Raw genomic sequence first — 17,994 nt, 5'->3', positions numbered from 1 at the left:
GATGTCTGGTGTCAGTGCTGGCACTAGGTGAGGAAGAGTCTGGTATAGCAAGGTTATCTTAGCCCTTTAACTCTGTGGGTTTTCAGAAATTTCATGGCCTTGAAGATGGGACATCAGGTTACACAACCTGTTTCCAGCAGTCTCAAATAGCACAAGAAAGCCAGCATTTAGACATGCCAGCTGAAGGGATTTAGTCCTCAGAAGGTATCGAGGTTCAGTTCAGATACTCATCGAAATCTCTAGTCTGGAAATCACTCTGTAAAACTCTGTCAGAGTTTCTTGTAAGAGTACTAGACAGTGTTCATTTCAGCCAGCTTGAAAGTACTGCAAATTTCCCCATGGTATTATGTTTTTTTCACTTTCATTTCTGATTAAAATCTCCCCACTATGTTTTAAACTGCAATGATATATAAAGAGATTGATGAGAGTGAATATCAAGGTAAGAGTTATCTTGAGAATCTGGAGTATTTTGTGATAAGCCACTGGAAGAGGTCCTTGTGCATGGGAGAGGGAATGTTCTGTAGTAGCATAGTTCCTCCTGTTTGGCTTGGAGTACTGAGGTTAGAAGCAGAACTCAGAAACTTAATGGAATAGGTAGGTGATTGCATGGTACCATGGTGGAGGAGATCCTCTCTTTAGCAGATTGGGGCAACCTCCATGACAGAGTAAAATCTCAGGAAAATGCATAGCTTTTAACAAAGCTCAAAATCATATCTTGGCCCTCTGTTTGCTTCATCCTCAAGACTTGTGTGTTTTCCACAAGGAACTAGCCAACCTGAGAGCAGCTCCATTCTCGAATGGCACATCCAGAAATAAGCCAGCAGATTACATGTGCCTGCAAACCTCAGACATGAATGGGAATCCTGATCAGCCAGTTTCAATGTCTGTAGGAGTTGAGATTGAATTGTAAAAGGTTGAGGAAGTATACAAGATTGTATTTATTCAAGAGAGACTAAAGATAATGTAAAAAGGCGTAAATATGGAAACCTCATTAGGAACAGGCGTATGAAGTGTTAAACCTTTAATCTGGGTTGTATTTAGAGATGAGGGCAGAGGGTTACAGAGTGGGGAGTGTGTCCATATCTTTGTGCTAAGGTAAGTAACCTGCACATGTTCTTTCTGCCCAGGCGCAGGGGCTGGGTGTGTACATTTTAGTTGATGTATTTGTGACCTGCTTTGGTGTGAGCCTTCTGGACACTGTTTAAATGTATGTGAACATGTACTGTAGCATCGCAGCTCTTGCCGAGTGTGGTTCCCATGTTCCTCTGACTCTCTTAGAGCTGTCCCCACATTCGTACAGAACTTAAACAAATTGTAAAATATAAATGCAAATCTGAGCAAGGTACTTCTCTCTTGCTGCCAGAGTTCTCGGAAAAGTGATGATGATGCCTTAGAAGAACAGATCAGGCAAACAAGTGAGGATTCAAGAGCCCTGAGGGAGTTAATGGAGGGAGAAAGAGGGAAGCTGAGGCAGAGCCTGGAGGAGCTGCAGCAACTTCACAGCCAGGTGAGCAATCCTTGAAGATTCCCTGCACCATCTGAAATGCATTTTGCTTTGTAAGACAGGATAATGGTACATTCCCACAGGGGGCTCTGCCTACTTGCGAGAGGTCATCAAGCCATATTGTGAGAAGACCTCTTGACAACATCTGTCGGAGCCCTGTATCGAGGCTAACCCAATGTTCTTCAAGTATTAGTGAGGGGGGAACCCTCTGTAGGTGTGCATGTGCCTCATGCACATGTGAGATTGGAGAAGGTTTTGAACTGGAGCGGCAGGAGCCATGTACGCTCCCTATGCTGCCTCAGCTGAGAGCATGAAGGGTAGCATGGCTGCAGCCCTGTATCAGTTCCCTCTTACAGACCATGGTAGAAAGACAGAACCTGGCAAGTATCCAGCCCACTAATGTTTAGCTCCACTAAACTGCTTCTTCAAAGCCTCCCAAAATGGAGGAGAAGGAAGAGTCTCTCTCCCCAGCAGCACTCTTGGCCAAACCATGATTGCCTGAGTACTGGGAAGGTTGAGCAGTGCCTGTGCCTCATTTCACCACAGAATGGTCTTCACTCTTTGATGCTAGGTGCAGCGGTATCCAGTGGCAACAGCAAAGAATGAGCTCAAAACATTCCAGGAGTTCCTTAGAAGAATTGCTAAGACTTTGGAGATCTGGACTGGTTCTATAGCCATCCCTTTGAATTCCACTCTTTGCTCTCTGCCTTGCTCTTCAGGAATCTGTCTCATGAGGGACAGCTTCTAACAGAAGTGGCTGCTTTCCATTGTGGCTCGTAGGTGAAGCAGGTTACACCAGATCTTGAGGCAAGAGGCTTCTACTTCCTGTATTTCTTCATTCTGAAAATGCAAGGGGGTTCTAGGCCTTTCCTATATCTGAGGAAAGAACAACCTATTAACTTCATAATAATAATATTATAATATAATAATATATTATAATAATAATACATATAGTACACGTGATAAGGGAGTCTGGTTGGATGCCAGACTCAGGAGAGGGTTTCAATCACTGGTTGACCGATACAGCTGAAAGCCCTGACTCCCATCATCCAGGAGGGACTGCTGGCTAGTCACCTATAGTGGGATCCTCACTGACTACTGTGAAGAAGAAAGGGCAGGTCACAGTTCTCTAGCATCTGTGGTTCTTCAAGATGTTGTTATCAGTGCAGAGTATACAACCTACCCTCCACCACCACTTTTCAGGGATTGACTGGGGTCAGAGCCAAACTACTCTGTATGCCCTAATATGATAGCATCGTGTGGATTTGCTGTCCTAGTGAACGCTACTATTCAAAAAATAAACCCACTCTCTCTCTCATCAGACCAGAGCACCTCTAGAGTGGGATCCACACTGACACCTCAAAGAACCAGTTTCCATAGGTTAAGTCACTACTTGGGAGAAGCAGTCAGAAAATCTTGTTTAGAAAATTGCCTGAAGAAGAATGATTGCTCCATTCTTCTCCCCTTAAGTGGTGCATTATTGCATCTACGGTACTGATAGCTTCAAAGCAGAGTGTCTTCTAACATGACTCTGGATCTGTATGACATCAGGCATATTTACAGGGTTTGCCATGCAGTGCAATTGGTGAACAAAGAAACCAGTCAATTCCTACAGACTGTCCCATACCGAAATGCTGTTCCAATCTCTGCTTGGAGGCTCTTGTGCTTGAGCTGGATGAAATAGTGTGATTCTCCAGCTGCCTGCTCTGAATTGTGTTCCTCTCCTATGAAGAAAGAAAATTAGAACTCCTGCCATGTCTTCCAGTTCATTTAGCACTCCTGGCCATTGCCACTTGGAAGAAGCTATTGGGACTGTAGAGCCCTCTTTCCTGGGAACACGAGTGGTGGTTTTCCCACTCAGGGCCAGTTGAACAAACGCAAATGAGGAGCTTTCCTACTATACGAATGATCAGTACACAAAAATGTCTTTGACAGATTCCCTAGAGCTTGTGCAGCGGCAGTTTAACTGGAAACAGCTTTTTTGTTCTTTGGTATGTGCTACAGCATGGAGAAGTCTCAGGTTAAAGCCAGATCCCTTCCTAGGGATAAAACAGTTGCTCCCAATGATACTTCAGACAAAGTGTTGTGCAGCTTCTTCCGGTTAATTTCACCACAGCCCACTACCTTGCCTCTCAAAGCTGGAAGGGAATTGTCACGTTCTGCTCAGCGCTGGTGAAGCCTCAGATAGAGTATTGTGTCCATTCTGACTCTGGGTGCAAAAGGGGAAGAGTCCACAGCAGAGCAACAAAAATGATGGGTAAGACAGGAAGTAATCAGCTTAATCAGCAGGAAAGGAGATTCAAGTTAGGTATTAGGAAAAACATCTGTGTGTTTAAGAGCTGGAATAATCTTCTGTGGGAAGTTGTGAAATCCCCTCACTGGAGATTAAGAACCTGTCAGAGCATAACTGGAGAACCAGAGGACTGCAGTGAGATCAAAGGGATGACAAGTGGAAGCCAGTGTAAAAAGTTTGCTCACCCCTGGACTAGCTGACCCCTTGAGGTCCCTGCCAGCCTTACAGTGTTATGGCTCTGTATTCTTCACTGGGACCAGAAGTGAAAGTAAGATGATGTGCCCTGGTGCATCTCTCCAGTAAGAGCTGACTGGAGGCTTGGCTGCAGGAGGGACAACATGCTCCCAAACGGCTCTCAAGGCTCTCCTGCAGGCTGCCAAGCTAAGCAGACAGGTGAAAAGGGTTGGCTGGGGGCATCCCCCACACCATTCTGGGACTGCCTCAGCCTCCCCTCAGGCACCCTTTAGGGATCTCCCCTCATTCCTGCCAATACTGTTTGTTGCTTGCAGTTCCCCTGCCATCACTATTTCCCCACACACCTCCCGCAATCTGTCTGTGCCCAGATCCAGGGCATATACTCTTCAGCTGTGGCTGGAAGTAGGGCTTCTTAGCTGTCTTCTCTCCATCTAAACAAAAAGCAGTCAAGTAGCACTTTAAAGACTAGCAAAATGGTTTATTAGGTGAGCTTTCGTGGGACAGACCCACTTCTTCAGACCATAGCTAGACCAGAACAGACTCAATATTTAAGGCACAGAGAACCAAAAACAGTAAGCAAGGAGGACAAATCAGAAAAAGATAATCAAGGTGAGCAAATCAGAGAGTGGAGGGGGGTGGGGAAGGTCAAGAATTAGATTGAGCCAAGTATGTAGATGAGCCCCTATAGTGACTCAGAAAGTTCCCATCACAATTTAAACCATGTGTTAATGTGCCGAATTTGAATATAAAAGCCACATAATACACATAGTGAAGAGGAATTATCACACCTTTCTGGAAAGAGAAGCGGCCGAGCTGGCTTTTATATTCAAATTCAGCACATTAACGCATGGTATAAATCGTGATGGGAGCTTTCTGAGTCACTATAGGGGCTCGTCTGCATACTTGGCTCAATCTAATTCTTGACCTTCCCCCCAACCCCTCCACTCTCTGATTTGCTCACCTTGGTTATCTTTTTCTGATTTGTCCTCCTTGTTACTCTTTTTGGTTCTCTGTGCCTTAAATAATCTGTCTGTTCTGGTCTGGCTATGTCTGAAGAAGTGGGTCTGTCCCACGAAAGCTCACCTAATAAACTATTTTGCTAGTCTTTAAAGTGATACTTGACTGCTTTTTGTTTTGATAGTGTATAGACTAGCACGGCTTCCTCTCTGTTACTATTCTCTCCATCTGTGACACACAGATGGGGTGGTTGTTTATATCAAGACAGTAGAGCACTTGTTGGTAATGGAATTCCTGTGTACAGCAGATCAAGACACTAAGTGCCTATTGAAGATTGCAGACCTATGATAGGGCAATTCCCTCATGATTTCACATACTGTTAATTCACTTTGGACTGGGATAAAGGGTAAATGGTTATTAAATACTGTACATGTACTTTAAAGTCTAATTAAAATTCTGAGGAGTGCAGTAACTCCCTTCTTAGAGCTGAGGCCTTTTTCACCTCATCACTTATGAATAGGTTTGTTTTGATCAGCTCACTGCTTCTAACAGAGGACCACCAGGAAAGAAATTTTTTTTTTTATTTTTAAAGCTTAGGGAAGGTTCACATGAAAATTTATGGACCAGGTGAGGTCAAAGAAAGATCAGAGAGGGCACTGGCTCAACAGAGTTGTTCCTTGGTGAGGAAGTAAATTTTGACAGTGAATCTTCAATAGATGTAGTGCGGTTGAGTCAGCAGGATTACAACCTTTCTCCTTTTATGGTAGCTCATAACATTATCCGTGATGATCGCTGAATGGACTGGCATGGAGTCATTGCCATCTGATGGCTGTTTGGTGACCCCTGTTAAATTAGTTGGCTACCTTAGGTCTTGCACCACTTCAGTTATCACCATTGTTTGCAGCCTCTGCAGAGATAAAGGATGGATAGACCTGGAGACTGGAATCTCTCAGCCCTACAAGGTGGCTAATTCAGATAAGATCTGAGGCATGAGTCCAGTGGTAGCCAGTCACTGCTCATGCTACCTGCTCTGTGCTTAGAGGACTTCTCCCTTCAAGTCTGCAGGTTGGGCACCTTCCACCGGTACTCATTGTTAACCTGAGGGGAGACATGTTTGACTGTGCTCTTCCTGTTCCTGACAGGTGACGTTGCTGAGCGTGGAGATGACTGCTCTGAAAGAGGAGAGGGACAGGCTCCGAGGATCAGCTGAAGATAAGGAGACAAGTGAACAGCTTCTGAAGGCCATCAGGGATCGAGATGAAGCTATAGCCAAGTAAATAGAATTCTATCAAAGAACACAGAAGGGTTTGGGCTGTGGTTTAAGAATTTACCCAACGGTTTGTTTGCTTTGTTGCTACGCTGCTGTGATTGTCCCCATTTCTGAGTGCTCAGGAGTCCTACTAAGCGCTTGTGAGAGGGCTCCGGGGTCCTGGTCCCTGGAAGTTCCCAGAATCAGCAGCTCTACCCTCTCTTGTGTAAAACAACTCTACGTTTCCTATTTTTAGCAACTTTGAAGGTCTGATCTTTCCATAGTGCCAAGGGATGGCCATTCCTCCATTTGGAAAGGGAACAGATGTTGAAACTGTTCCCTTAGTTCTCCTACTCTCTTTTGCTTTCCCAGCCTCCCTTCCAGGTCCTCTGTGTGTCTTGGCTGCTGCATCTTCTCCTACCTGTTCCATAGCTCTTCCTGTCCCCTTTTTTCATTCTGCTGTGATGTCTCTGTGAATCTCTTTGCAGTCCTCTGGTTCTCCAGTTATGCTTCTCTTCCTGTATTATTGCTGAACCTTCCCTGTTCCTCTGCCCTAGCCTGCACTCCCCCTGCCCCTTTCTCCTGCTTTACTTTCGCTCTGCAGCCCTGTTATTGCATCCCTCTGCCCTTTCCCTCTCATGACTTTGAGCCAGCCTTATATGCCACATTTTTTCCATCTCCCCCAAAGCCCCCTTCCCTCCCATCATTGCTGACCCAGTTTTAGGCAGGCAGGAGGAACATGAAGTTCAGGACATCACGCTTTGGGGGCAGGGTATCCGAGAAGACCTTCTAATCTCCAGTGAAATGAGACAGGACAGCACACAACACAGCCCATTTCCTCACAGCAGTGCCTAATCCTTGCTGGGATAGCACATCACACCAAGCACGTGTATGAGGAGTGAGGGCTGACAAGCAAGTTCCTACAGTGGCTCCATTTTTGACCAAAAAATCATATTATCTGTCCTTTGCAGTGTCCCAGAGGGTACTAAATCCTTTCAGAATGCCATTGTAAGAGCGCCATCTGTTGGCAGGCATAGGGAGTATCCCCACTACTGATGTTTGGTGCAGAAGACTCGCTTTGACATTTAATAACAGTATGGGTTGCCAGTTCTGCTGTATCTATGGCAACTGTGCTGCTCGGGGGATGCATAAATTCCACTGTTAATATTTAGCAGGAATGGGCTGGTTTACAACAGAAGCATATTTTTCTGAGACACTCCAACCTGTGGCCTTTCCCCGGAGAACTGCAGACTCTTACATGGGACAAGCCATTAATATTTGTGGTGTGGGGAACTGGGTATGTGAGATGTTGCTGGAGAGAGGGTGTACAGTGATTATGACTGATGGCTGCCAAGGGACGGTGAGATGGTGCTTTGGGGAAAAACGTTTGTGTGTCCACATACAGTTATAAAAACACAGCAAAAGATGCATCCCAAGCACAAAGGTGACATCTCCTGCCAAACTTCAAACCCCTGCTCCAAATCCTGGAGGCTTTGGCCCATCTGAGTGAAGCAGCTGCAGGAATATTATTAACATAGACAAAAAGCATTTCCTCTCATCTCAAGCCATTTTTGCTGAAACTTTCCAAACAATTCAGCCTCCGGCAGACACCCAGCTTGGAAAATTTCAGCCTGAATTTGGCAAAGTTGTAAGCAACCAAGAAGAGCCTTTTTACTGGGAAATGTCAAGACTCATTAAGTGTAGGTGGTGTGATTAGCTCTGCCTATAATATAAAAACTAATTCTCAGACCACTCCTTTGTGAAAAAGCAGGACCAAGTCGTTGCAGGGTAGTGGATGAATTATATATGGTTAATACAAATATCTGAACAAACATGCATCTAAAATTAGCAGCTGAGATATTCCGTACCAGTTTATATAATTTCTTGGGTGTACGAGGCATAGGAAATGGTTGAATCGTAGAATCATTGAACACTAGAACTGGAAGGGGCCTCGAGAGGTCATTGAGTCCAATCCCCTGCCCTCACAGCAGGCCCAAGTACCATCTAGACCATCACTGATCGGTGTCTATCTAACCTGCTCTTAAATATCTCCAGTGATGGAGATTCCACAACCTCCCGAGGCAATTTATTCCAATGTTTAAAAATAAAGACTTCAATAAAGACTTACAAGTGGAAACTGTTTGGGGGTAGGGTCTCAACACTGGAAACCTACGCAACAATTTGTCAGAGTAAATCCAGCATTTCCTTTCCCCTTTGTAGAGAATACTTCTCCATCAGATAAGGGCTCTCCTCCTCTGGTGTGGCTTATTGAACTGTCCCTTCTACAAAATTCATCTCCTTTTCATTGTCCCAGTAGAAGCTGGAGCTAGTCACCCACTGAGTATGCAGAGCCCTTTGGCAAATCTGCTGTCAGGTTCTGTGACTGGTTTTTGCTGAATGCCCTGAATGGAAATCAGTGAACACTGGTGTGGTGGTTCCTGAGACCTGCAGGAAGTGATCTAGATAAAACTGTGCTCTGACATTGTCCATGTTTCTGTTTTCTCCCCCAGGAAGAATGCGATGGAAATGGAACTAGCCAAGTGTAAGATCGATATGATGTCTCTGAACAGTCAGCTACTGGATGCTATTCAACAGAAACTGAACCTCTCCCAGCAGCTTGAGGCATGGCAGGTAGGTGATGCCCAGTATCAGCGCAAACTGGAGCCTTGGTGGGAAGCACTTACAGATCAGTGGCTCAAGGCAAGGGAGATGGTGGCTGAGGAAGGGAAGTTCCACAGGTTGATTGATTTTTGTCTGTGAGCTCACATCGCACTCAAAGCTGGAATATATCTGGAAGACAAAAATTGCTGTTTCTCAGGGGGAAGTAATAAAACACTGGTGTGAAGGGCACAATCCTCAAATCCACCTAGAGGCCCAGGGCTAAAGCAGAGGAGTGATTTCTGGATCTACTTCCTTGCACATGGTGGCTCTTACAGTGGAATGCATAGAAACAACTATTTAATACAAGAGTAGAGCAACAAAAAGAACCAGCTCTGAATTTCACCGTTCCACATATCCCTGGTGACAGGTCCGTCTCCTTCTGAAAATGTAAATCCTCCTTTTTAACAGCTATGACCTGGCTCAGTCTCCAGGATGTGGACATGGAAAAGTTTTTGCTGTTTGAGAACAAAGGTTCCTTACTCTATGCTTGGTCTACACTAGACCTTACAGTCAATTGCAGATACACAATTTAGCTACAACAATTGCATGGCTAGAATCGACATATCTGCAGTTGACTGTAAGGTCTGTCCTCACTGAAGAAAGTCGACGAGAGCATTTCTCCCGTTGACATTCCTTACTCCTCATGAGAGGAGGAGTACAGGGTGTTGCCTGTACATCCCAGAGAGATCGATTTTGTGTGTCTTTACCAGACGTGTGAAATTGAACTCCGGAAGATTGACCCTGACCAGCTTAATCTTCCTGCAAGTGTAGACAAGCCCCTAGATTTCCTATGTCCATAGGTCAGAGACATTAAGCATCTCAGATCAGATTACTTGAGTAAGATTACTTCAGGGCATCTGCATAACACGCTAACTGAAGACACCCATGTGTACCAGGACTAAATCTTCCAAAAATTTCAATCAGTCTTCTATGCCTCCATTTCAGATTGGGAATAGAGGCAGTGAACTAACACTGATCATTTGGGCTCTACCATTTAAGGACACAGTTGTAAAATGCTTTCTTTCCCATCAGAAAGTCTAGCAAGATGGAAAGTTGAAAACTCAATCTGACTCCACATTATAGGGATGCACCAGTTAACCTGGGTTCTCCCAGTTTGGGAGCCATTAGTGGCAAAGTCATGCAAAGCCAGAGAAATAAGATACCGTAGTTATTAATTTGGACAAATAATATGAGGGGAGGGATACATAAAAAAGATACAAACAAATGGAAGGAGAGACAAAGATCAACACAAAGAAACAGAGATTGATTGAGCCCTGGTTTGTTGTAGCTTGTTACAAAATATGTAAGATGATGGCTGTGTTGAGTATGTAACCCAACCAGTAGAAACCTCTCCCCTGCAGCCTTTCTCCTGTTTCAACTCCACTGTGTTCTCGTTTGTTTGTTTGTTTTTTTTTCTCCTGCTTACAGTTTGCTTCCTCAGGGCTTTTTACTATCTGGCTCCTCTGGTTTCTGATCTAGTGGCCTTTCTCAGTTCCCGTACCAACAGCTTTAGTCGTACACCCCTCCTGCCTTTGAGGTGAGCTCCCACGAGTGCTCTGTCCCACTCACCTCATCCCTTGCTTCATCACGTCCACATCCAGTGTTGTTTCATTCGCTGCAGAAGGAATGTGTGTCCTCCACAAACTACATTAGCTTCTGTTCCATTCACTATTTTCATTACATGCGGCGGCCTCCTCCACAAGCGTTTCCACACAGGGGAGGATGCCCACTGGAATTCCCTATCTGTCTCCTATAGCTGGTCCCTTTTAACACCCGTTTTTCTCTCCAAAGCACTGAAGCTAGTGGGAGTTTTGTCGTTGCCTTTAACAGGAGCAGGTACAGGGCTATAGGGTAAAATTCCACTTTCACGGGCACCTGCACAACTGTTGGCTTCAGTGAGGTTGCACAGGTAAACTGATGGCAAATGTTCCCGGGCATGTGCACAAATCTTATTAAACTAAGGTGACCATCTGTCTCGGTTTTCCCAGGACAGTCCCTTATTTAAGCTGTCCCACAGGCATTTTTTAAGAAAATGGACAAATAGTCCCGTATTTTGTGGGACTCATTTCACACACACCACCACAGACTCTAGATAATAACAGCTACTGACCTGAAAGGAAAAAAAGCAGCTGCTTTTCATTGAGAACCGAGACACCCCCTAGGTACAGAGCCAAACTCACAAAGACTATAGCCATGTCTAGACACTAGACACAGAAGCCAACTGCAGACATGCCATTTTACCTGCCAATTCTGTAGCTAAAATTGATGTACCTGCAGTCAACTTCTATGTCTTTCTACAAAGGGGAAGGGTGACGGGAGCGATTCTCTTGTCGCCCTTCCTTATTCCTCGCCTCTTGTGAAGAGCACAGGAGTCAACTTTGACCCCTGAGAGTGTCATTTCATGCATGCATGAAATGAGACCCTGGAAGATGGACCCTGAGCAGGTTAATCTTCCATGGTAATGTAGATGTAGTCTTAGTCATGTGAACTTTAACTCCCCATGGCTACGTCTACACGTGAAGCCAACATCGAAATAGGCTATTTCGATGAATAACGTCTACACGTCCTCCAGGGCTGGCAACGTCGATGTTCAACTTCGACGTTGCGCAGCACCACATCGAAATAGGCGCTGCGAGGGTACGTCTACACGCCAAAGTAGCACACATCGAAATAAGGGTGCCAGGCACAGCTGCAGACAGGGTCACAGAGCGGACTCAACAGCAAGCCGCTCCCTTAAAGGGCCCCTCCCAGACACAGTTGCACTAAACAACACAAGATACACAGAGCTGACAACTGGTTGCAGACCCTGTGCCTGCAGCATAGATCCCCAGCTGCCACAGAAGCAGCCAGAAGCCCTGGGCTAAGGGCTGCTGCCCACGGTGACCATAGAGCCCCGCAGGGGCTGGAGAGAGAGCATCTCTCAACCCCCCAGCTGATGGCCGCCATGGAGGACCCAGCAATTTCGACGTTGCGGGACGCGGATCGTCTACACGGTCCCTACTTCGACGTTCAACGTCAAAGTAGGGCGCTATTCCGATCCCCTCATGAGGTTAGCGACTTCGACGTCTCGCCGCCTAACGTCGAAGTTAACTTCGAAATAGCGCCCGACGCGTGTAGCCGCGATGGGCGCTATTTCGAAGTTGGTGCCGCTACTTCGAAGTAGCGTGCACGTGTAGACACAGCTCATGTTAGAGGACAGGAGTCTTTCAAAAGCTGCCTGGGAAAACTGGACTATCTCATATCCCTGCCTCTGGTAAGGAGCATGAACCATTCACTCACTGTGCAGTCATTTACATTTGTGCTAAGTGACTGAGTGAAGATTTCTGCTTGGGTAGCTTTTTGTCCCATTCTGTAGACACGTGAACATGAAAGGTGGGGATCAACTGTCGTGCTTCCATCCTAGAAATCTTTGCTACTAACAGCTAAAAATTCACTGTGTCATTTGCTTGCCTAGAAGAGTGACTGACATAAATATGGAATGAATTACATTTGTAGTCTTATCTTTTGACTGCTGACAGTAGTGCAGATATCAAAGGCTGAAGATAAGGCTATATGAATATCCCTGGTTTCTACTGGAACTTGGACTGATACAGGCCGAGTTAGCATGTGTAGTATTTTGCTAAATTGTAGTTTTATGAACAGGCATTTGCTGTTTTATGTTGCACAGTATAGACTGTCGAAGAGCAGAAATACTTGGCTTTCATGGGAGCAGAATGCGGCTTGCTGCAGAAAGGTATATCAGAAATGGACCCCCATGTTTTTAAAAATATGTATTACTTTATCGCAGCAAAGTTTTTTGCCAAGCTTCCTGCTTTATTTAACCAGACAAGAAGGTTAGAGAGAGACATAAAAACAACAGAGCCATTCATATTTGATCACCATCTAATCTAAGTGACGTTCAAGTATTTTGCAGGCAGAGCTGTATTCTCCTTAAGACGCCAAGTATTTTTTAGAAAACTAAATTAACTCTCCCACTACTCTAACTGGGTATAATTAATAACTGTACTTTAGTGCTGGTGACATGTCCAAACGACTATATTTTTGCTCTCTTAGTCTCTATTTTAACAAAAGGCCCACAGCAAAAATAGGCATACAGCACACTGTTCTAGAGCTGGGAATGGCTTATTTACAGTACGTACATTTATGCAGCCTAGAGGACCTGTTGCAGCTCTGCTTGCAAGTGGAAGTTGGCTGAAAGAAAGTTGTAATACACCTCCAAAGTGTATTTGTCATCACAAGGCAGAGAACCTGATGCTTAGAGAAGTTAGACAGCAGCGTTCACAACATTTCAGGAGAGGCTACGTTCTGAGTTGTACTGTCTATGCTGTGAGGCAGTGCACAGTGACTGTGGTCTGGCTGTGGAGCTTTGCAGACCGTTGTAGAATTGTCCAGAATCTGGTGGGGAGAATATGGTAGAACCTTGCCCAGACAGATGGACGGATGGACGGGACGGACGGACACACACACACACACACACACACACACACACACCCTCTTCTATTCTTGGGTATGAAACCAGCAGATCTTAGGGGCATTAAACGTTCCCATTGGTCTTGTCTACTCACACGTCGCTGCACTGGAGAATCCAGATCTGTCACTGAACATGTCTCATGGGCTAATACAGGACGGGTGAGAATACGTGCCACGTTTTCACACGCTGGGCCACTGGCTATTTTCAGTGAGTTGTAGCTGTAATTACCAGGAGCTGAATAAGGTGTAGTAGCAGAGCCCCCAGAGGTAAATGGGGAAAAATGTAGCTGATGGAAGTGGCGGGGGGGGGGGCAGGTTGTGTTTCTCATGCAAAAGGAGATGCGGCAGCTTCCCTGTTAAGCCATGCCTGGCTGTAGGAAACCTGCATAAGCCCGGCCATAGAGTAGGAGAAGCCCAGCACTTCTGAGCTGAAGGATGCCTTGTCCCTAATGCGCTGGGGTCTTGCACCATTTTAAATCAGCTACTTGCCTGCAAGCTGGTTCTGAACTGTTCCCATTGGCAGGAGGAAGCGCAGAACTCTGCTACAGGAACAGTCACACCCACTTTGCCCAGGTGTGATAGCACCAGGTTACAGGCAGCAGCAACTCAGCCTCATGAGCTTTGAGATGGCCAAATGCAACCGGCCAACAATGCTGTGGTGCCTGAGCAAGGCAAGGGCCATTAATCGTTTGCATGTGAGAGCTAATCAATGGAATCGATTCTTCAGATTATAGTGTGTCTACCTAGGTTTGGCTCTTAGCTTCGATCAATGCTTGTGTTTTCCCTGGGACCTGACACTAGCCGAGTGCGTGCTAAGCCTCAGCTGCCCTGCCTGTAACAGAGGAGGCTACATTCTACTTGAGGGTGAAAGTAGCTTATGTGTTTTGTTTTGTTTTTTTAAATAGGTACTGTTGTATCCCGCCCCCCCCCCCCCCCCGCCCCAACTGTCAAGCTTCTGCCTTGACGTCTCTCTCTCTCTCGCGCTCACACACACACACACACACACACGCGCGCGCGCGCGCACGCACACCCTGCCCCTTTTTCAGGTTTGATTTTTTTTTTTAAAAAAAAAAAAAAGAAAAATGCTGTGCCAGCAGGCTCCCTGCAGCTGCTGCCGCCAATGGTGTGCAGAATGCACGGCTGGGTGGTGGGCAATACAGCACACAGGCTCGTGAGTCATCCTCCTGCTGCCCACCTCCCCCAAACTATGAGCCAGGTTGGCGCGCATGTGTGCGCTCTCGCTCTTGGGGCCCCGGGGGGGGGGGGGGGGGGGCGGCGGGGGCAGGGGCGCATCGGCATGTCATACTATCAGCTCTGTAGGGCAGTGGCAGCCTGGTGGATGACCAAGATCTGCTGCACGTTCCAGTATGGCAGCACCTAGGTTATGTTTACTGGTAAAACCGACCTGCAACTAGCATTAGGAAATTCAGGGGCCAGAAGGTACCAGCCATCACTATTATATGTATTAGAATAATCAGAAAAGTGGGTCTTTTCTCTCCTGAAAAAACAAGCTCATCTGTTCAGGCTAAATTAGTCACCTTCCCTGCTCCTGGTTACCCAACAGCCATCAGACACCTCAGTGATTGCCCAGGAAATGGGGCAGCACAGCCTGTTACTTTGGAAATCACAGGCTCCTTTTAAGACACTGTAAAAGTAAAGGGCACCATGTGAGCGAGAGAGAGAGAGAGTGTGTGTGTGTGTGTGTGCGCGCGCGCGCGCGCGCGTGCGCACCGTGTGTTTACAGGTTTCTGAGGCGCCCTGTGCTCTCACTGACAGCATTGCACAGTGCTGGGGCCCCAACTGCTTGAACATATCAGAGCGGGGACCGGCGCCTGCTGTGATGGTGGGTGATGGCTCATCTGCCATCTGTGGCCATTGGCATCTGATGGTCGTCCATAGCAACCAAGCTCCATTTGAGTGTTATGCTGCCTAGAATATGTGTGTGGGTTGCAAATTGTTTTCAAGAATCATGCAACCCTGCGTCTGATTGGGCCCAAATCTGTTACACCATGTAGCTGTCTGGCTGGAAAGTGATTCTGTGTCATCAGACACCCCCCACCCCCACCCCCCACCCCTCACCCAGCTTCATCTCACCAGGAGGCTTGGATAGTTGTGAGATGTTCATCAGCAGCCTCAGCCCAGTGGCCATTACCTTATTTTGGGTTTAGCCCAGCGGAGTCTGATCTCAGGCATGTCACAAAAATAGGACTTTTAGCTTGAGGATGTCTAAGGCTGAGACTGAGAGACCCTGCCCCCCCCCCCCCCCCGGGCCATGCTTGGCCCCAGTTGGCTTCACGGGGGACAGATGTGTCAGCTGTCCTGTCAGTTCAGAACATCATTCCTATGAGTGACAGGTAGCTGGGCGGGGGGGTGCTACAGACCTTCCGAAGGATGTGGGGTTTAAGTCAGCTGATGTGCAGAAGCAGCCAGACTACTTGCTCTGTGAGTCTGGTAGGCCACATCAGCCCAACCAGCTTCCATTTTCCCATCTGCAAAATGAGGTGGCTGCCTGGACCTGCCTCCACTGAGGTAGGGGTGTGTGTGTGTGTGTGTGTGTGCCCACAGCACTGAGTACAGGCACTCATCAGAGCCTCAGCCACTTGCACTGATTTGATAGATTTTGCACAAGACTTGTTCCGATTCTGTTTTCTTCTAACTGCTTGCATACAACATTAGGCCCCATTGGAGCAGAACTGGGGTTGGAATCATTAAATGTCACTGTTGCCGTGCCCCAGTGTGAGGAATGAGGTCAGTCTGGCCTGAATCCCATTAGTTACAATGCCATGAACGCTAGTTGGTGCAGGTGGGATTCTTTACTTTAAAAGTGTTGGATGAGCACGGAGGTGGGCGGGGCGGGAAATGCAGCCACAGGGGGAAATGACCTCCTGCTGATAGACAGCTGCAGGTGGTTTGTGCTGTGTCATTTGGAAATGGGTCTGAAAGAGGGCCCTGTAATAGTCAGTAAATTCTACTAATGCCACAAAACTCTTGAGCACAGCCCTGCCAGCAGCTTCTCTGCAGTTATGAAGGGACATCTTTCCTCCTTAGTTGCCCTCTGCAGAGGATCTGATCTGCAGCCACCCTTATCTTCCCCGTGGCTCCTGGCCTACCTACTCTGCCCTAGAGAGCTACTCCAGGTTCAGTACTCCAGTCCTACCCCTTTGTGGGCATCCCTTTGGCCACATGCTTCAGCTGTAGAGCCCTACAAAATTCACAAACATGAACAAAATACGCACAGAACCCAGCAACAGGGGCTTGTTCAGATCTTACCCTGCTTTACCTGTTTCACAGGGAAGATGCGTATTTCTCCAATTGAGGCTCCAGCAGCACAGATGCAGAATTTGCAATACCATGCCATGTCACCCTTAGTCCTGCACTGCTGCCTTCAGAGCTGGGCAGCTGGAGAGCAGCAGCTGCTGGCCAAGGGCCCAGCTGTGCAAGCAGCAGCACAGAAGCATGGTAGGGTACAGTAATCCCACCTTTACTTCTGTGCTGCAGCCTGCAGAGCTGCACCCTCAGTCAGCAGCCACCACCTCTCCAGCCACACAGCTCTGAAACCAGTACCACTGACTGCAGCAGCACAGAAGGCAGTTCTACCACAACCCCCACTGCAATAACCTTGTGACCCTCCCCTCCCCAACTCTTTTTTGGGTCAGGAGTCCTACAATTACAAAGTGTGAAATTTCTAATCTAAATAGATGAATTAAAATCATATGACCATGAAATAGACCAAAATGGACCATGAATTTGATAGGGCCCTGTTCATCTGCGCTGGTTCTTGTACAGAAGGCAGCACAGAGAGTTGCCAGCCAGCTGTGAAGAAGCTAGGCAGGCACTGGGAGACAGGTACGAGATGCTGTGCTCCGTTTCACAGGCATCAGCGAAGTCCTGGAAACCAGCCAGCCCTTGGGCTGTATCAAACCGTGGCAGGACCTATTTCCATGTTTGAAGACGGGGGGGCAAAGGAAAACCTCCTCTTCTTGTCTCAAACTCCGGGAATGAGAAGTGGTGCTGAGGAATGCCCCTCGTGAGTGGCTAAATAAGGTCCTTTTCCCCCCCCACCCTTCCTCCTTCATAGGACTGTAGGGCTGGAAGGGACCTCAGGAGTCATGAATTCCAGCCCCCTGCCCAAAGCAGGATCAACCCCAACTAGATCATCTCAGCCAGGACCTTGTCAAACCAGGACTTAAAAACCTCCAGGGATGGAGATTCCACCACCTCTCTAAGTAACATATTCCAGTGCTTCACCACCCTCCTGCTGACATAGGTTTTTCTTACTCTCCAGCCTAGACCTCCCACTCTGTAACTTGAGACCATTGCTCCCTCTTCTGCCAGCCTGTCACTACTGCGAACAGCCTCGCTCCATCCTCTTTGGAGCCCCACCCCTCTCTGTGGAAGTTGAAGGCTGCTATCAAATCACCCCTCAGTCGTCTCTTCTGCAAACTAAATAAGCCCAAATCCCTCAGCCTCTCCTCATAGGTCATGTGCTCCAGTCCTCTAATCGCTTTCATTGCCCTCCATTGGACCATCTCCCATGCATCCATATCCTTTCTGTACCTTGGGGAGGGGAGGGGGGTGCAGAACTGGACACAATACATCATGGTCACTCTCTAATTCCATTTTCACCATGTTCATGAGCAAACTCTGCTGGCTCCCAGTCTGTGG

At 47.1% G+C, this 17,994-nt stretch overlaps 1 protein-coding gene across 2 annotated transcripts in view; it reads left to right on the top strand.

Moving 5' to 3' along the window:
• Window positions 1-17,994, top strand: part of BICDL1 (BICD family like cargo adaptor 1) — a 67,961-nt gene that overhangs the window by 48,934 nt on the left and 1,033 nt on the right. The window contains exons 7-9 of one of the 2 annotated variants that reach the window (XM_075012698.1): window positions 1,364-1,507; window positions 6,092-6,222; window positions 8,709-8,829. In XM_075012698.1, coding sequence (XP_074868799.1) covers window positions 1,364-1,507; window positions 6,092-6,222; window positions 8,709-8,829 — 396 coding nt within the window. The remainder of the gene's footprint in view (window positions 1-1,363; window positions 1,508-6,091; window positions 6,223-8,708; window positions 8,830-17,994) is intronic. The other variant, XM_075012699.1, reaches the window with a different exon arrangement.

This window comes from Carettochelys insculpta, chromosome 18, assembly GCF_033958435.1.
Source record: "Carettochelys insculpta isolate YL-2023 chromosome 18, ASM3395843v1, whole genome shotgun sequence".
Taxonomy (NCBI): Eukaryota; Metazoa; Chordata; order Testudines; family Carettochelyidae; genus Carettochelys; species Carettochelys insculpta.
The sequence above is the reverse complement of the archived record's forward strand: the minus strand, read 5'-3'. Positions and strand labels throughout refer to the sequence as shown.